General features: G+C 45.4%; 1 protein-coding gene across 1 annotated transcript in view; it reads right to left on the reverse strand.

Annotated features, from left to right (window-relative positions):
• Window positions 1–21,105, reverse strand: part of SLC10A7 (solute carrier family 10 member 7) — an 872,524-nt gene that overhangs the window by 277,797 nt on the left and 573,622 nt on the right. The window contains exon 6 of the mRNA XM_086962267.1: window positions 8,180–8,215. Within this exon, the coding sequence (XP_086818393.1) occupies window positions 8,180–8,215 (36 nt within the window). The remainder of the gene's footprint in view (window positions 1–8,179; window positions 8,216–21,105) is intronic.

The raw sequence follows: 21,105 nt of genomic DNA on the forward strand, positions 1-21,105 counted from the left end.
AGTATGTGTTAGTATCTGTATAAATAAGTGTGGTGGTGTGTGTATGACTGTATAAGCAAGGAAATGGGTGTGTGATAGTTTATTTGCATGACTGACCAGGTGTATGAGTAACTCTTTGGGTGAGTGGCAGTGTGTGAGTATCTATATGGGTGTATGAGGGGATAGATCAGTGGCTGTATAGATGAATGACTGTGTGTATGAGTGACTGTAGGGGTTAGTGGGTAGATGTTTGTGTAGACGTATGAATCACTGAGCAGGTATGTACTAACTGCTATTGGTCCATCTATGGTTTCGATATTGGTGGTCTGTATTTTAGACTGGGTGTATGAAAGTTTTTTTTAGGGTATGAGAAGGTGCATCAGATTATCACACGGATGACTTCATCAGTGATGTCATCAGTGATGTCACTGAGCATGTCATGAGTGATGTAATATGTGACGTCATCAGCAGTGCATTGCAGGGGTGAGAGTTATAGTTAGGTCTACTAACTATAACGGCAGAATTTCTATGGTTTTGTACGAGTGAAATCTCCACCTAACTATAACGTCCCTGAAACCTATGGTTTTTTTCAGTGAATTTCTAAGGTTTTTAAAATGCTAATTTCTAACTATAACGTCCCTGAAACCTATGGTTTTTTCAGTGAATTTCAAAGGTTTTTTAACTGCTAATTTCTAACTATGTCTACAAAGGTAGGACATGTGAAGAAAGAGGAATAAAAGCGCAGAAAGAAGCAAAACAATTGCAGAAAGAGGCAACAGAAATCCAAAAAGACCCAGAAAAGTGCAGGAAGAAGGAGAGATATTCAGAAAGAACCAACAGAGGAGCAGAAAGTCCTCCTGTGCCCCCAACTTTTTGCTGATGGGTACTGGTGTTAACTGACTCTGACTAACCAGGCCTAGAGCCAGCTCTATCCTAATACTGGGGTGAATGTATGACATTGTTCTGCATTCTGTTCATCAACTGTTTTTGCATTTGTCACCACGAGTGGGATGGGTATGCTCAGACGTGAGTCCCATGCTTTCTACACCACTTGAGTCAAGCTATCCTGGCTGAAGACGGCTGATAGCCAGAAACCGGTCCTAGGATGCTTGATTCCGGTCCAAGAAAGACATGGCTTGGCAGTTCGGGCTGGACTGTTCCCATGAGGCACAGGGTCAAGGCTGATTTGCATATGGCCATGTCTGAACTGGGGTGGTGGGAATGCAAAAAAACGATGGATTTAGGCCAAGATCTCTGTACTGGGTGAATGTATGACATTGCAGCTCTATCCTAAATGACACTTAGAATACAGTGAAAACACCTACATACACTAGGGAACTCTATGCATTGGGGTAACCCTGTGATTAGCATGACCTCCTCTGTATTTGCCATGAGTTAATGCCTGGGTATTTGCATGAGTAAATGAGTAGTGACGGGATGATTAGAGTGCTACAAGGAGAGTGCATGGTGATTTTAGAAGTGCTTGGGTGTTGGCGCAGTGATTGGATAAGCACATAGGATTGGCTGGGTGATTAGAGGACTGCATAGATGGTACCAGGGAGATTACTGGACTGCATAAGTAGTCCTCAAGGTATTACAGCAGTGCATGTGTTATTGACTGGGTCATTGCATGAGTACATGGGTACTGAGTGGATAATTAGAGTACTGCAAGGAGAGTGTGTGGTGAATTTATAAGTGCTTAGGTATTGGAGGAGTGTTTGGATTAGTACATGGTAGTGGCTGGGTGACTAGAGGAGGGCACAGGGAGTGACAGTGTGATTGCGGGACTGCATGGGTACTACCTGGGGAATTGAAGGAGCAAATGAGAAGTGTGTAAGTGGGTACAGAACTGTATGGGAAGGGCATATGGGATAGTAACAGTGATCAGTTAGTGCCTGGATCATTGCATGAGTACATGGCTACTGACTGAAAGATTAGAATACAGCCTGAGTGAATTTATAAGTGCTTGGGAATTGGCGGAGTGTTTGGATTAGTACATGGTAGTGGCTGGGTGACTGGAGGACTGCACGGGGAGTGACAGGGTGATTGCTAGACTGCATGGTACTACCAGGGGAATTGAAGGAGTGAATGAGAAGTGCGTAGGTGGTTAGAGGACTGCATGGGTAGTACAGAAGGATTGTAGCAGTGCATGTGTTCGTGTCTGGATCATTGTATGACTACATGGGGAGTGACTGGATGATTAGAGTACTGAATGGAGAGTGCATGTTATATTTATAAGTGCTTGGGTTTTGGCTCAGTGATTGGATACGGACATAGGACTGCCTGTGTGATTGGAGGACTGCATAGGTAGTCCCAGAGAGATTACTGGACTGCATAGGTAGTCCTCAATGGATTGCAGCAGTGCATGTGTTTGGGTCATTGCATGAGTACATGGGTAGTGACTAGATGATTAGAGTGCTGCAAGGACAGTGCATGGTGATTTTATAACTGCTTGGGTTTTGGCAGAGTGATTGGATAAGTACATAGTGCTGGCTGGGTGATTGGAGGAGTGCATGGGTAGTGACAGAGGGATTTCTGAAGTGCATGGGTACAACCTGGGTAATTGGAGTGTATCAGTAGTGTGAAGGTGGTTAGAGGTCTGCATGGAAAGTGCTTAGGGGGTTGTAGCGGTGCATGTGTTAGAGCCTGGGCCATTCCATGTGTACATGGGTACTGACTGGAAGATTAGAGTACTGCAAGGAGAGTGCATGGTGAATTTATAAGTGCTTGGGTTTTGGTGGAGTGATTGGATAAGTACATGGTGCTGGCTGGGTGACTGAAGGAGTGCATGGGTACTTGCACAGTGATGGCTAGACTGCTTGGGTACTGCTCAGGGTATTGTAGCAGTGCATGTGTTGGTGCTTGGGTCACTGCATGAGTACTGACTGGATGATTAGAGTACTGCAAGGAGAGTGCATGGTGAATTTATAAGTGCTTGGGTTTTGGTGGAGTGATTGAATAAGTACACAGGGAGGGGGTGGGACATCAGTCCCAACCCCTCCCTTCACCACTGTGCAAACGTACCCCCTGGCAGGTTTTAAGTTAGGGGATTAATTCCCCTTGAATCCTGAGGGTCCACCTAGCCCACCAGGTACCTCCAGTAAGCGCCACAGAGCTGCGTTGCAGAGAGGTGGTCCAAGGCCATGCCCCTTTTTACACCTCTCTGCAACGCAGCTCTGTGGCACTTACTGGAGGTACCTGGTGGGCTAGTATGACCCAAGGGACCCCCAGGATTCATGGGGACGGCCCCCAGGGACCCTCAGGATTCAAAGGGAATTAATCCTTCTTCAAATGATGTCATTTGGGATGTCATCAGTGATGTCACTGACCATGTCATGAATGATGTAATATGGGACGTCATCAGCAGTGCATTGCGGGGCGTGAGTTATAGTTAGCTGAACTAACTATAACGGGGGAATTTCTATGGTTTTGTAGGAGTGAAATGTCCAACTAACTATAACATCCCCGAAACCAATGTTTTTCCAGTGTATTTCTAAGGTGTTTTAAATGCTAATTTCTAACTATAACGTGCCTGAAACCTATGTTTTTTTAGTGAAAATATATATATATATATATATATATATATATATGTATATATATATACATATATATATATATATATATATGTTCGCTCAGGTGAAAGGACACCAGCCACACTCGCGGGGTTACCAGGTAAGGCTTTATTCAGCACAAGTTGCTCAGTGGCTGCAAACCGGAACAGAGTTCAAATAAATTCCTGCTTCGTGTAGTTTCCTGACGCGTTTCGAAGGCGAAGCCTTCTTCTTCAGAGGATAACGAATGGTATGCAGGGTAGTGGCAGGGAACACCCTTCTAATAGTTCGAGGCACGCCCCTGGATGACCGCAGTGCCTTGTGGTGTTTGAAGTCCTGCCGTGATGCCTACTCGCAAAGTTGCGACAAAGTTCGGGGTTTGCATATGTAATGAAGTGGCCTCCTCCTTGGAACCCCTCGCCAACCAGGCAGCAATGTGATGATCGAGTTGGGGAGAAGTGTATGATCTAGACCCCACAAGCGGGATGCTTGCCATCATGGACCCGTTGCATCAAGCTGCGTGGCGGTGCTCGGCGAAATTGCAGTTTTACTACCACGCTCCACCCCATCAAGACGCCGTTCACATAAACACACGCACTCACACAAACTACCACGAAGGGCCCTTCTGATTTTTGGTAACATACAGGTCATGTCTCGTACATGACAGCATACATTGTATTCTTTTGAAATATTCGCATAACTGTTCATTCTTATTTTTCTAGTTTCACACAATACAAATAGAAGGGTCACTTCATAAATGCTTTTCATGTCTATTACAATGAATACTGCAGACTCGGACCCTCCCCTCTGCATGAGACCCCACCTGGTGGACCACAGCCCTTTGCAGCCCCCCTGCCCGCACGGACCACGCCCGAAACCTCGGCATTGTACTCTACTCCTCCCTCTCCATGACCAGACAGGTCAACGCCGTTGTCACCAGCTGTTTCAACACGCTCCACATCCGCCGAAAGACCTTCAAATGGATCCCCCCTGAATCAAAGAAAACCGTCACCCACGCCCTCATAACCAGGAGACTGGACTACGGCAACGCCCTCTACGCCAGAATCAACAAGTCGATGCTCCACAAACTCCAGATCATACAAAACACTGCAGCCCGACTTGTCCTTGGCATCCCCAGACACGAACACATCACCCAGCACCTGCGCAACCCTCCACTGGCTCCCTGTCGAGAAGAGAATCACTTTCAAGATACTCACCCATGCCTACAAATGCCTCCACAATACCGGACCCCAATATCTCACAGAAGAATCTCCTTCCACATACCCAAGAGAAGCCTCCGGTCCGCCGACCTCGCCCTCGCCGAAACCCCACGGATCCGCAAAGCCAAAAAACGTGGAAGGGCCTTCTCCTACATCGTGGCCAAGACCTAGAACGAACTCCCGACTGACATCAGACGCGCCTCCTCCCTGCACATCTTCGGGAAGATGCTCATGACCTGGCTCTTCGACTGAACGGAGCTACCTACCCCCAGCGCCTTAAGACCCTCAAGGGTGAGTAGCGCGCTTACAATGCACCTGATTGATTGAGACATGTTCCTATGCACTCAACCAACAATACAGATTACCATTTTCATGTTATTCCCCCAAAATGGCATCACTGAGTTCATCGGACCAACACACACACAGAATATGCAAGCACATGTACGGATACGCTATATGACATCTACATCTCTACAGAACGGATCTTTGTATTCGTACAACACATCACAATATCGCAAAGATACTGAGCAATTTGTTAGGTGACCGATAAGACTATCTACTAAAGACAATACAGAATTACATGTTAAATTCACAAATCTTCTAGTAAATAGCATTCCTCATAGCATCTGCAGACACAAAAATATTTTTTAAAGAGACAGCTGGGCGAATTTGTCTAATCACAAATGACGAAAGAATCTATTTTTCCATGTACTACAACTTTAACCAGGTATCACCATTGAGGGTACTGTTGAATTACGCTTGCATTATGAGCTTATGCTGAATCTGTGATACATGAAGGGCTTTTAAAAGGTTATCAAACACACCAGCTAATAATCATTTGGAAACCTAGAAGACAATTGTTTAACGCTGAATATCCCTTTGGAGAATGTCCTCTCTACAAAGTGTTTTTGTTTGAATGAAAATATTTGGCATGAGCTTTTTTCAGATGAATGCAGTAAGAATCACTCACATGATACATGCCACATGTATGGGAAATTCACGGTCTCTAAGAATGTTTCATTTAAGCAGTCCAATTGTACAATATAAACAAACAACTGTAAAAACAAGATGCACAAACCATTTGTTCTAGTCAATGTTAGCTTAATCTTAATGACTTAGCTTTCCTGCTGAATCAAATCAATCAAAAACGTACTGTATTCATCTAATATCAAAGCAATATAAAACACATTTTAGACTATTAAAAAGCCATAGTTAAAGATTGTACACTTAATTAGGCAACACCAATCAGGTAAACGTAGGCTCCCCTACCATTGTTACTCAGATAAAAACAATGTACCCATCTCTTATACACCATGCTTGCACAAATAGAATGCTAGTGCATTACAGCTATTTAGATCTTATAATCTATAACAAAGAGTAAAAACATCAACACTTTTAAGTATTTTATATTTTCTAAAAAGGAGGAATGACCACTTCTTGCAAGGTCCTATATACTTAGCCCAAAACAGCAGATCGTGCATAAATCCACCCCAGCTTCAATCACATTGAGTGTTGTTACAGAAATACATATCCTATTTTGCTCTGTATTCATTAATCAGAAGAATACATAAATGCAATTTGAAGGAGCTCGAACATGTGCCTTGGTGTAAATCCAGCCTAAATATTTTGCTGCCCCCTTATATTCCTTATTTGGTAAATAGCTGGTTAACATCGGGCTGTTTGCGGCTGATTTACTAATATTTTTAATTTTCAATGCCCAGTAATTCTCTTTAATCATTAATATTGTATCGAGCCTAAGGAGCGCTGGATTAAACCTTGGATCTATCCTAGCTATCAAGTATAACCAAAACATACTGGGATCCGCCATTAAGTGTGATCACTTCCCCAACTGACTTTATTGAAGCAAAAGTGTGACAGTTCCTGTTTTGGCAGGTGTAATGCCAGGCCAACACTAAACTATCAGAGATAGGGTTTATCCTAAGTTCCAAAAACATGGTTGCCAATGGTGTTCCTGGTCATAACCCCAACAATGATCTTAAAAAGTTATTTTAGACTACCTGTATCTTTTTTTGTGTTGGTGCAAACCCAAAGTTCTGCTCCACAAATTCAGGCCACTACCACTTTATGTTTATTAACATGTTGAATCATAGATGCTAACCGACTACCTAGTGTACATAGGGCTGTATTGAAAGTGTGACAATGTGATAACCTGGATAACTTTTTTTAAAACGTCTTCATAGTTTAAAAGATCACCCTTGTTTGTATAACATACATTGTACAGCGACATAAGGTCAAAATGAGAGAGTTGATACTGAGTGCCCAAATAAACTCTTTATTATTATCAACATTACTGCTGGGGGAAGTACCTAGCGCCCTTCTTGCAGTCCATGGTCTGTATCTGTTTATCACCCTGATAACTGATTTCCCATAACTCTCAGGCACACTTGAGGCAAAACTTAATTTTGCTAATGTATGCTTGTGTCACCTAAAGCTACAACTGTAGATGTTCGCATTCTGGAAATTTCACAATGAACAGGCAAGGCAAACGTTTGAGAGTACAAACAAAAACCACAACTCTGTCAGTGTCCATGCCTTTGCAAGCACCGTTCCCCGGACATCACCGCTCGTAGAAGTCTGCAGATCTGGAATTGGAGAATTGCAGTCACCACTGTAATAAAAATGGCTACACTAAACATAAACTTACATTTGACTTACTTTTTTAAAAGGTTTTCTTAATCTGGCCCACATGTGGGTAGTATCAGAGTATGGATGGGTGGACTGGGTGGAGCTTGTGTGTGTTGAGTGAAGAGATCACTTAGGAAATGTTGGCAAAGCCAGTGCAAAGTAGCAAAGCACACGTAATGTAAAGAAAGATCTATACCAATGAAGAAGAAAATCCTAAATCAGTTGTGACTATTGTCAGGAGAGTAGGAGCATATTTTGTGCTTCTGATTTCTGTATAAATTCCTCCGATTATTTTGTGCTTCTGATTTCTGTATAAATTCCTCCGATCTCATCATGGAATGTCATGAATCATACATGAACAAATGTTGGGCGCCAATTCCTGGTTACTTTAGACTTTTCTTCCCCGAATAAGGAATACTATTCCTGTATATAATGCTACATACGTACAGGCAAAACAATGAGTTTGGAACTGTCACTTGGCAAGGTGAAGTTTTTGAATGGAAAACGGAGAATTCTTTCAATCTAGAAAAAGTAATGAAAGAATAAGCATCCACTCCCTTGGCCATATCAAAGTTCCTGGCTCAGGAGTGGCTGCTTACAAGTAAGTATAAGGATAAATAAGAATAATCTCTATTAACCTGTCTGAACCCTTGAGAATAGACAGAACTTTCTATCTTTTTTTACCACCTATTTGACCCCTCTGTGAAGTGAGCCCACGCTGTTCAAATATTGACGGGAAGTGATGACATTACTGACAATCAATACTTTAAAAAAAATACTCACAAACAGGAGGAGAAGCAGTGGAGTAACGACGATCCCCTGAAAGAAACAAAGATATAAAGGTTAGCCTCTGCTTTGCTGGCAGCATACGTTCCTATCTTGTTGATGCCCTTCAGAGAAAAGTTGTTTCAACATTTCAGAATGTGCCCAATACTTTATGCGCTTTCCTTTTCTTCAAATCACAGCAATTCCTATCCACAACAAGTACAAAAGACAACCAAAAATATGCATCCACATTATTTCCAAAACTATCATTTTTTTTCAAAATATGTAAAATTATATTAAAAACAAAAAAAAATCTAATTTCTTCCGGAGTTTTAACATGATTTTGTCAAAGACGTATGTGCTTAAAGTACATGAAAAGCAGGCAAGAAGAGCTTTCAAAACGTGAGGCACTCCTTGTCTGAAATGAGCACAAACGCAAAGAAAAGAGATCAGCCCCAGAAGTAAAGGGTAATAACTTCCAGGGCACAGCCATACAGGAATGGTAACACGGCACACAGAGCCACACAGACTAAGGCAGACTATTGGCGCCATTTTTTTTTTAAATGCGGGAGGAAAACAGAAAGGAGCAATTCCAGCTAGGAGGACACACAGCCCAGCAGAAGAAGCACAGGCAAAAGGAAACTAGACGAGGACAAGAAGAGCCAGGGTGGAGGTAAAGCCATAAAGAAGGGTGAAGAGGTGGAGGTAGTGCTGGAATTAGAAAAAAAATACTTTTGAATCTCTAAATTGGAGTCAAGGTGTGGCAGCGAAAAAAGGGTGGAGTGACACTGGGCAAAGCTTGAAAAGCAGACCCTGACAGTTGACTTGTACCTTTATTTTTCAAAAAATATGTCACAAAGAAATTGACAACAAGGATATAAGCGACAGTAAATCTGTTCTAGATTACTTAATTATCCACAAAGATGCTACATTTTAAAATATGTTACAGTTGTAATACAGCTGCTGCAAAGATTATAGTGTGCCCAGAAAATCTGAAGGGATTATTACAGTGGTACAATAAGTCTAGAGGTTAACACAGTTCTGGAAGAGTTCTGTGTTGTGTCCAGTCACACTTTTGACTCAAAGCAGCATAGAGGATTAATGTGCCTGCACATCGTGTGGCATGCAGATCAGGGATTTATATTTTATTTAACAAGATAAGTGGGCTACTGCTTTTAACACGGAGATCATTTTGTTAATTCCAGTTTATTAAATTGCAAGTCTTCTAATATAGCACAGTGATCTGTCAGCGGCATCATGGAGTGGCATGCAAACTCTTCGGTTTAGATCCTTATTGGGGTTTTCCTCAATCTGTTGTTATTCTTAGATTGCAAACAAGGATTCCTTAACCCCTTCGATGCTGATGACGAGCTCAGCTCGTCATCAGCCACAGGGGGCGTGTGCGGATGACGAGCTGAGCTCGTCATCTAACGCGGCTTTTGCAAAAAAGCTGCGTAGCGCAAAAATAACCGCAGCAGCGATGCGGTTAAGAAAGTAATAAAGTCTTGTTAGTACAATCACTACGTTATGTTATATATCCTGACTTTGTGTTTCTCCCGACCATTAACTCACAGCATATAAGGTCTAATAGAATGGATTGTATGCGATTCCTTCACCTTATAACCCTAATTCTCTTATGCAACATTTCCTGCACATTGATTTACAAGCTTGTATGATTTTTTCTTCCTATATGTTTGATATATATGTTCCAAAAGCCTACACTGGGATAAATAACAGTGTAAAAATAATTAAATGGAAAAAAATACTTAATTGTCATTTAAAACAATATTTGCAGAAGGATTCCTACAGAGAGATAAATTCAGCATTCTTACACTGCTGGCATATCTCTTATATAGGAAGTAGAACAGCTTTGAAAACCTGCCTCCAAAATGTTCACTCAAGCGCTTGTGAAGGGGTAACTAACTGTGTGCCTTTGTTCCCTTCCACTGCATTTGGATCTAGGTGTAAGGCTCCAGAGAGCTGCCAGCCAGAATGATACGTAAAAAGGAGGGCTGATGGTCCTTTAAATCAAGCCTTGGTTTTGGGCCCAGCTGATACCTAAAATTAGAGAGCCTCCTTGCCACTGCATGTTGCTGCCCCTAACAGAATTCATACGTGTAGACTCAATGTCGGATCGTGACACCAAGAAAATTGAGTATATTTCGGTGGGTCGGTTTAACGGAATCACTCCACTTTCCAGCACTGTGTGGGAGGCAGGCAGCATGCTTCCCACCTATTGAAATAATAAATTACTTGACGAAAATAAGGCTAAAAGAAAATATTGCAATTAATATGCTTCGAACATGAAATACTCTAAGTGATGCATTGGCATAAATGTGGCAGATTCCAACCCGGTAAGTACTTAACACTAACACTAAGTAGTTGTTTTATCCCCAACTGCTCCCTGTGACCCGCCTTCATTAGGCAGATGGCACGTGCGCTTCGGACATAGACTGGGGGAGTCCACTTTTGTCCATAACTGAGCATATGCCCTTCTGAACACGAGGTCGATGTGCAATATTCGCATCATCCAAGCTGCAGGAAAGTGTTAAGCTTTCAGATTGCCGCCGGAATGGTGCCAAAATCGCGAAGGACACTCACTTTCAAGCCATCCATTATCACCTCTGATGTGAAAGACTGGCTGAATATATTTCAATGATTTTGATGGCGATAAAAGAAACCCGCACAGAACCCCGGCCTGGCTGAGACAAGGACTCGAGGAGAAAAAAATCACGCCGTCGACCTGGAAACGGACTTCCAGAGCACTCAACGTGTTAGCCGCACTGTGTCACCCACACGTAACTCATCTTTGAACCGGGCGCAGGTGTCAACAACCCCCTTTCCTTTATCTTCTCTTAAAGAAATGACAACAGAATACTTTCGAATGCCTGGCAGCTCGGCGTGCTGCTCTAACCCATCCGGTCGCCCCGTGGCCTTCAAATCACTTGTAAACGGAGTCCATCCGTACATTAGATAGGCATGTCCAGAGGTCTACTACAGAACCAACGCGCCTTATTGTGATTGTCGTCTCTCCACCCCCATTAGCATTAGAACACAATCCTAAATTAAATAAATAATAGATTGACATGATAATCTCGGTGGGGGGAGACTAACTGCGGCACAGAAGCTGCTGGACTCTTCGGAGAGATCTAATTTGAGGCCTTATAATAATAGCCCACACGACACTGATCGCCTCTTTATCTCCCCCCATTTAAAGGGGCGAATCCCTCAAACTTTAAAAGGCACAGCATATGACCGCAGGACTGGAATACCGCGGTGGGACTGGCAAGCACTAGCAAGAACCTAGGTACAAATTGCCTTGATAAAGGATGCTTACTTTAAAATGCTCGGGCATAAGCAATACATGGACGTAAATGGAAAAAATGTATAATAACTCAGAACAAGACAGTCACTTTGTAGGAACTGCTACCACACCCAGAGTAAGCACACTACGTAGGTGATCTTTAACCCCCTTCATGTTCATGAATGTCAAGAGAAGGTGACACCATTACATAAACTACTATCAATGCGGCCATAATTATCAAAATAATTCTAACATGCTGGATTTCACCAGGAAGTTGCTTAATCGGGGAACTCCATCACATCTCTGTGAGAAGTTAAATTACTCTCACACAAGTTCTAATCTCTTCGAAGTAACATTTTATGGTGCTTTTGTAACTGTTAAATGTACCTTCCAACTTGTACATCATCACCAAGGTTTACCCTGAAGAAGGCCTGGGGTGAACATTTTCCATTGAGGCTGAAACAAAATATATTTTTGTGTGTATCCAGATAGACTGGTTTGACACTCTCTCGACGGGAAACAGCCTTTACAACGCAATTGTTATAACGCATGCCATTACATCGCATGCCGTAGCAACGCAAAAGGTGTGCAGCAGTAGGTGGAAGGTGTTGGATTTAACTCCAACACCTTCCCTATTGTTCCACACACTGGAGTTGGAATAGAAAATTAATCTATACTTACTTCCAGCGCTCCCCCGACAGAAAGTCAGGGTAAAGGTATGCGTTGTAACGGCATGCGCTGTAATGACATGCGTTGTAACGTCACATATCCCTCTCACGAACGCGGAGTGCAATACATGGCTGTACTGATATGTTTTATTTCAACATAGTTCAGCACTTTGATCTCCGGAGCATGAATTACTCTATCACATGCCCAGAAATGCTTCAATTACTTACCGGTAATTGCATTACTCTGAGTCCTACTCCCTCGCTTCCCTTAATTACGAAATTGAGGCATCCCTGCCTCACCAGACACCCGTACCCACGTGATTTGTCACATGGGGACTATATATAGCCCCCAGCCCCCTCATACCTCCTGTAATACCACACAGATCGAAACCATACCAAAAGGTTGGCCTGGACCATCAGGGAGGGAGGGAGGGATGTAAGTAAGGGAAGCGAGGGAGTAGGACTCAGAGTAATGCAATTACCGGTAAGTAATTGAAGCATTACCTCATCGTCCCTCCCTCGCTTCCCTTCCTTACGAAATTGAGATGTACAAAGCCAAACAGGACAACCAAAGAAGGTATGCAAAAAACAGGTTTATTAAAAACACAGAAGACCAGGGGAAAAACCACTATTCAGGAATCATAGTGGAAAGAACCCTGTGTCCAAACACATCAGTACAGTCAATCTCCTGGCCAATCCTGTAATGAGAGGCAAAGGTCAGCGGGGAAGCCCAGGTGGCAGCCCGGCAGATCTCTGAAATGGAAGCCCCTTGGACCTCCGCACAGGAAGCAGCCATGGAGCGAGTGGAACAACCCTGAACCCCCAAAGGAGAAAGGTGCCCCCCCTCTTTGTACGCCAAAGAAATCAGAGAACGAACCCAACGACTCAAGGAAGGAGTAGAAGGACGCAAACCCCTATTCACAGGACCAAAATTAACAAAAAGGGAATCTGAGAGACGGAAAGGAGCGACCCGCTCCAAATAGACCAGGAGAGCCCTCCTAACATCCAAAGAGTGAAGCCGCACCTCAGACTCCGAGGACGGGGAACCAAAAAAGGAAGGAAGAACCAACTCCTGATCCCTGTGGAATTGAGAGTCCACCTTAGGACGAAAGGAAAGACTAGGTCGCAACACGATCCTGTCATCAAAAACCCGACAAAAAGGGTGTTTGGAAGAAAGAGCCCCCAGTTCACTCAGGCGGCGAGCAGATGAAATGGCCACCAAAAAGAAAGTCTTGAAGGACAACAGGCGCAGATCCACAGAAACCAACGGCTCAAAGGGAGATGACATCAAGGCGTCCAAGACCAGAGAAAGATCCCAGGTCGGAAAATGCCGCCGAGGGGCAGGAAGAACGTTACTCAAACCCTTAAAAAGGCGACTGACCAACCCCTCAGAATCCGAGAGATTGCCCCAAGAGCTCCTTAACGCCCTAATCGCAGCCCACTGCAAACGAAGGGAAGACACCTTCAAGCCCAAGGAAGCACCCTCCTGAAGAAACAGCATCACCTCAAACAAAGAAGAGGAAGAGGGGTCCAAACCTTTGACAAGACACCACCGACTGAAAGAACGCCAGTGCCGTAGGTAAGACTTGTTGGTCGAAGCACGTCTAGCCGCCTGCAGAATAGAACCAGCCGGAACCCCACGTCGCAGAAGACCTAGGCGTTCAACCTCCAAGCCGCCAAGCGCATCCGGCCCAGAACATCCTGTTGAAACGCCGGGAAGACCAAAGGGGGAGGAGACAGAGGCAGCAACCACTCCACCTCCGACCTCAACTCCACCAGGAGAGGAAACCAGGAGGCACGAGGCCACGCCGGAGCCACCAGAATCACAGAAGCCCCCGAGGAACGGACCCTCAGCAGGAAGCGGAGAAGAAGGGGGAAAGGAGGAAACACATACAGAAGCCCGCGGGGCCAAGGGCAAGAGAGAGCATCCACCGCCCAGGCCGACCCCTCCCGACAGCGGGAGACAAACCGGGACACCAAGGCATTTCCCACATCCGCAAAGAGGTCCACCACCGTAACACCCCAACGCAACGTCAGAGCCACAAACAACTCCCGACGAAGGCAGAAATCCACAGACGACGGAATGGCCCTGCTGAGGGCATCCGCCCGGGAATTGGACACCCCCCGAATATGGATCGCCGAGAGAGCCAACAGATGAGACTCCGCCCAAACAAACAACCGCCTCGCCACAAGGGACAGAGAAGAGGACCTCGTCCCCCCCTGCCTGTTGACGTAAGCCATGGCCGTGACGTTGTCCGTCCTGACCAGGACCACAGAACCCAGCAGAAACTGGGAGAAGGCCAACAGAGCCAGACGGACAGCCTCCAACTCCCTCCAGTTCGATGACATCCTGCTCTGAGCGGGAGACCAGAAGCCCCTGGACTGATGAACCCCCAGCCAGGCCCCCCAACCCGAGAGGCTGGCATCGGTCGTCACCACAACCGGAGCCGGAGGAGAGAGAGAGACACCCTTCAGCAAATGATCCCGAACCAGCCACCAACCCAGAGAAGACCTGATCTGAGGGGAAACCGGGATCGGAGAAGAGAGGGGAAGGCAATGGGGAGACCAATGCGCCAGAACATGAGCCAACAGTGTGTGTAAATGAAATCTGGCCCAAGGAACCAGAAACACCGTGGCAGCCATATCCCCCTGAACCTGCAGCCAACGTGCCGCCACCTGCACCGGACCGGACAGCAGAGACAGGATGTGAGACTGAATCTTGACCACCCGAGCCTCGGGCAGAGTGACCACTCCCAAATCTGTCCGAAACCTGGCCCCAATGAAGAGACGATCCTGGGAAGGAACAAGGAACGACTTGCCCAGATTGACAAGAAAGCCGTGCCCCCTCAAAACGGCCAGCACCAAGTCTGTGTGAACGACAGTCAACTGGAAAGAGGGAGCATGAACCAGCCAGTCGTCCAGATAAGGATGTAAAAATATCCCCTGACAGTGGACCAGGGCCACCAAGGGGGCCAAGAACTTGGTGAAGACCCGAGGGGCGGACTTCAGCCTGAATGGCAAAACCGCAAACTGGAAGTGGAAGCCGCCAACTGCAAAGCGAAGAAACTGCTGATGAGTCCGAGCCACAGGAACGTGAAGGTAGGCGTCCTGTAAATCGATAGACGTCATGAAGTCCCGGACCCCCACCAACGGAATGATGGACTGCAAAGTCACCATCTTGAAGTGAACGGTCCGAACCCAACCATTCACCCTCTTCAGGTCCAGAACCGGCCGGAATCCCCCTGACACCTTCTGGACCAGAAACAAAATGGAATAACATCCCAGACCTCGCTGCGCCAGCGGAACCGGAACGATCGCCTTCTTTGACAGAAGATCCCGAACCCCTTCCAGTAGAGCCTCCCTCTTGGATGGAGACTTGGGGATAGGAGTAAGGATGGTGCCCCAGCCGGGCGGAACGGCGACAAAGTCGATAATATAGCCTCTCCTGACAATAGTCAATGCCCAGCGATCCCTTACATCCAGCTGCCAAGCGTCCAGGAAAGACATCAGCCTCCCGCCCACAGGACCCGAGGGCGAAACACAGTCGACGTCAGGACTTCCTCTTGAAGGTATCCGCCGGAAGCTTGGGACCAGGCAAGGCCGAAGATTTCCTGGGCCTGAAATGGCGTTGACGAGCAGAAAAGTTCCTGGAGGACTGTCGGGAAGACTGAAAAGACGCAGAGGAGGAAGGAGCAGGATTCCAAAAACGGCGAGAACCAGAGGAAGACGCCTTGCCCTTGTAAGGCAGAGCATGCTTACGGTCCTTGAACCCCTTAGTGACCATACTATCCAGCTGGTCACCAAAGAGCAACTTGCCATCAAAGGGAATCTTAAGGAGTGAGGACTTCTCCGAAGAATCAGCCTTCCAGTCACGCATCCACAAGTTCCGACGAGCCAAAACCAAGGAGCCAGAGGTCATGGCTGCAGAGCGAAGAACATCTGAAGAGACGTCAGCCAAGAGCTTAGCCTGCTGCTCCATGTGGACAAGCAAGCCAGAGCAGTCCGACTCCTCCTGAACAGCCGTGGCCAGCTTGCCAAAGTCAGACACCAAAGATTGCGCCGCATACGCCGAGTAGATACCAGCACGTAAAGACAAATTCCCAGCGGAAAAGGCCTTCTTAAGCGCACCATCCACCTTTTTATCCGTGGCATCCAAAGGTGAACAATCCTCAGGATTAATAGAAGTGCGCCCAATAAGAGTGGCCAACATGGCATCCACCTTCACAGAGTGAGGAAGAGAGACCTCCCCCTCCTCCAGGGAATAAAGCTTCTGCAAAAAGCGAGGAACAGAGGAGCGCTCAAGGTCTCGCCATTCCCCCGAAATCAAGTCTTTGATGCGACCATGAAAGGGCATAGAGAGTACAGGAGGCTTAACATATTGGGGAAAAATGTCCTCGGACCCCATGGGAGCAGCAAAAGGAGAAAACCCCAAGTTCTCCCTGATGTGCTGGAGAATAGCAGGCACCTCCTCCCTACGCACAAACTTCCCCGAAGACGTAGAAGGCATGGCAGAGTCCGAAGAAGAAGAAGACGAGTCCTCAGAGGGAGAGTCCACCGGACCCCCCGCAACACGAGAAGACCTGCGTCGTGGCTTAGCACCCCTCGCCTCCAAAGCACGAGACACAGCAGCCTCAATCATGGACTGCACCTCAGAAGCAGACAGGAGGGCAGAAGAATCCACCGGACCCTGGGACCTGGTCCTACGAGCCGGGACAGGCACCTCACCATCCTCATCAGAGGAGGACCAAACCCTCAAGCGCTTCGAAGTCCGTTTAGCCATAGTGAAACTGACAGGGTAGAAAGCCGAGGCAAGTTCTTAAATAATGTGTAACACAGCCTCCATTCCGGCCATCCGAACCGGAACCACAACCCCAGCCACTCAGGGCCGGTGACTCCGTCACCCGGAACCCGACCGTCCAGCCGCCGAGAAGTGCACCGCAAAAACACCTAATGCGGTGGGGAAGGCTCGCATACACCAGGTCGGCGCCGCCAGACCCAGGATGGCGATAGCAAGTGAGGGAGAAGCCCTCAAGATAGAGAAAATGACCGCAGCTCCGCAGAACGGCCAGCGCGTGGGACGCGAGTCTCACAGTGGTGAGACAGAAAAAAACAGGAGGTATGAGGGGGCTGGGGGCTATATATAGTCCCCACGTGACAAATCACGTGGGTACGGGTGTCTGGTGAGGCAGGGATGCCTCAATTTCGTAAGTAAGGGAAGCGAGGGAGGGACGATGAGGTAATGACAGTTTATGATCATCACTGAATCGCATTCTACTCCTAATGATCAAAGCATAAACAAATCACCCTATACATGAAGATTGGTACATCTAAATGTGTATGCTTTTAATTATTTAGGTATTTATAAAGGGGTAAACCTGGTCTAACCCTAAGGTATAACAGTGTGGTACAAGCAACTTTAAATATACAGCACTACAAAATTAACAAACTTAAGAAGTAGTGAACTTGGAATAATATATTTACTTAATGTACAAGTTCTTCTAAAACACATCCCTCATTCCCCGAATAGCTGTGTTTCCAGGCATTTCCGGAACGCTTAGTCCAAAGGGGGTGTTATGCCACAGATGCTGTGTTGTTAATGCTACACTCACTGTTCTTATGGAGTTACATATCCATAAGTGGCTGTTAAAAGTTTACCCTTACTCATTAACAATACAAACACATGCACAAGTCGAAAACAAGTCAACAGAGAGGTATGTGCGACAGAGATCGAGGTGTGGGTGCAAAAATCATCTCCGGGGAGCGGAAGAATCAATGTATAGCAGGGTGTGTATGTTGTACATAAATAAGTGCAAAGAGGTTAAGACCATGAAGCTAGCTGATGGGCCAAAGCAATGGCTCTAGGTGAATCTAGCATGAATAATTCAATGTGGTATCACACCTGCTGACAACTCATTCCATTCCCTCATCAGCCATTGGAACACTGAGCAGATTAGACATTAGTTTCATTAAGGAGACCTAATGTAGGCTGTGCTCCTGTTGTGTTACATATTCTGTACAGTTTGTGTAGTTTCAGTGTATATTTACAGTAATCTGGAATACAGCTGATTAAATTCGATTTAAAGAAACACCGCTGAATGGTAGGGCTTATGCAATGCAGTTTCGGTACTGGCAGAAAATCTTATACAGATCATTTAAAATACCTTCAAGGTGTTGAGGAAGAGGAGAGGGCATCACTATTCCATACTGCTGCGAGGAGGTGGGTAATGTTCAGCAGATTTACAATGGAAGCGACTAAGGTGAAGGGAACCACAGGAGATATACTGTGGGAAAGTGTGAGCAGAGAGTTGCAGGGAACTAACCTGTTCCCAAAGCAACAAAGGACTTAAAAACTCTACATGCAAAGTCCACTGGAACCTAAACATTCCTAATGCAGAAGACAACCGCGTGACAGTAGTGCACAAAATGGCGATATAGTAACAAGACTTTCAACTGAATGCCAAAGGAAGGAGTGCATCATAGATAGAATCACACTGAGAATAATCTCAAACTGTACAAGTCACACGACAGCCACCTGTATAGGTCATCACCTTACTATACGGATGTGCCATCGCCACCATTCTTTCCGTTAGGTCCCTGCATGTTTTCCTTTTAGACTGAGATTGAGGGTCTCCAAACCTGGTCAACGGGGCAAAGTGAAAAATCTAGTAGTCCTTGAGGGCTCCCGTGGTGGATCTTATGGCAGGGAGATACCTTAAACTAGCCTCTTCACCCTGCATTCTTTAAGGTACCCACCATCCCCTTTATCAAGGTAACTGGCTCGTTGAATCAAGTCTAGTTTTGGGGTGCAGCAGCTGTTTCCTGTGGTAATGCCTAGTGGTCTCCTGTGAAATCCAGTGACCCCAAAAAAGTTGCCCGAGTGATGCTTTAGAAGCTATGCAAGAACCGCTACTTCGTGCCTTCTGCCCCAGCTGTACAAGAAAGAAACGTCCATAAGGAAGCAACTTCTTGGGCTACAATAATATTGAGGATGGCTTTAGGGCCCCCTTTGCTTAACAGATTGCATTCTCAGAGTTACAGTTTATTCTTAAAGAAGGGTGTCATGAAAAGGGAGTGAGATTAGGTAATTTAGGGTTTAAGTGTGAATTGAAAAGCTATACACACAGAATATTGTATGGAGAATACTTTTGGCAAAGGGGCAGTATTTTCTATGCATGTTAGCGACCGTAAGTGTATGCATGTCACATAGCTTTTAGCCCGCATAAAGGGGCTATACCGGCCATTAATGGCCCGCTGCAGCGTCAAAGGGGGAGTAGGCCTTTAATAGCTGGCATAGCCCAGCTACAGCAAGTTACTAGGCTATTAGAACATTCCTATACCAGAGGGCAGATTGTTGTAACAAATAAAACAAAGGCCTCATGGAACCCTAGGGGATTTAATTTCCCTCGGGTTCCATGAGGCCTTTGCTCACCTGTGAACGACAAACATTGGAATGTTGGAGCTCCGGGCTTTTACCAGCCATTCAATGGGGCTACCAACATTCCAAAAGTCATAAATCCAAGAACATTATCATGGCAGCAAAGTGAAAAAATTAACACGCAAGGTTGATTAGTGAATGGGACTTCATCTTTAAGAAAGGTCCAGACATTTAAACAGTGTGCACTTCCTATGCAACAAAAGAAATACATCCGCAATTAAAATGCTGCTGTGCCATCAAAACACATGCAGGAGGGCACACTGGCTCTCAGTTACAAGCTACACATTATATGGCATCTACAATTTAACAAGAGGACTACTTGGTAACCCTTCACCAAAACCAAATGGGAATATGAGAATACAAATCTACCTACTTAACCATCCACAAAATGTCATGGCGGACAGCCTATCCAAGCACAGTAACTCATGAATAACACAAAGGCCAGTGGATACGAGGGGCAGACCCAAGGCCCGCTCTCTCTAAATACTTTTTATTGTACTTTTTAAAAGTACTGATGAACTGAAATGTTCTAAACAGTTAAAGCCATCAATATCAAGGCCTAATAAATCCATGACATATTTGTTGCTGGTATGGGTCACTACAATGGAAACACCTGTAGTAATTCTCATCAAAGTCTAGTTTTCACGGTGACTAGTCGGTTCTCTGGAAGGAGCAAGTGAAACTTATTAAATATCAGAAAAAGCATACACAGATTATGGCCATGAAGAATGCAATGCTAAAATAGTGTGCATTGTATAACAGCCAATATGGATTAGAAAGAAAAACTTTAAGCACAATCTAGGCATGCTGTCAGGCAAAGTGGCACCAAATTAGCTCAAATAAAAAACACGAAATAGGAAAGCTGTTTGCTGAAAATGTAAGGCTTTCACGACACACAGGCAGCACAATAAAGGTGTATACCTTAACACTGAACACAAAATTACAATACAATAGTAAAAGAAGTTTGCTAAAAGAAAAGGAAAATAAATTGGAAAAGTCACAAAAACGAAAACCCTCAAAGACTAAAACTAGGGCATGAGGGTAGACCGAAAAATGGTACTTATTTTTAGGTTTTGCCTACAGAGAGCTTTTAACTGTCTGCCTGTTGAAAAACCGCTTGAGGACCATACCAACAATTTACAGTGGGCTTAAAGCAATCAATTCCACTGCTTACCACTGGTTGACTTACTTGTAACTCATTCACTTGCTTCCAATTCGATTGATTTTTTTTTTACTTTCTTGTGTTTGTACCTCCCTTTAACCCCTTGCGTGCGGGGCGTATTTTCAGCCTGTGCTGACTCCGCCTTGCGCGGGCGGGTTCATGACGGAATGGTTCCGTCATCAGCACAGCTCAACCGATGCTGATGACGGAACCGTTCTGTCATCAGCACGCAAGGGGTTAAGGATAGCTTATTTACCATCGTTTTTTCATTTTCTCTATGTACTACATGACAATTCATGTATTTTCTTGCTCTCTCACTCATGTACTGCTTCTCAGCCCCCCTCCCACAATCCGTGTTGCTTCTAAGCTTGGGCA

The sequence above is a fragment of the Lissotriton vulgaris genome, chromosome 3_1, assembly GCF_964263255.1.
Source record: "Lissotriton vulgaris chromosome 3_1, aLisVul1.2, whole genome shotgun sequence".
Lineage (NCBI taxonomy): Eukaryota > Metazoa > Chordata > Amphibia > Caudata > Salamandridae > Lissotriton > Lissotriton vulgaris.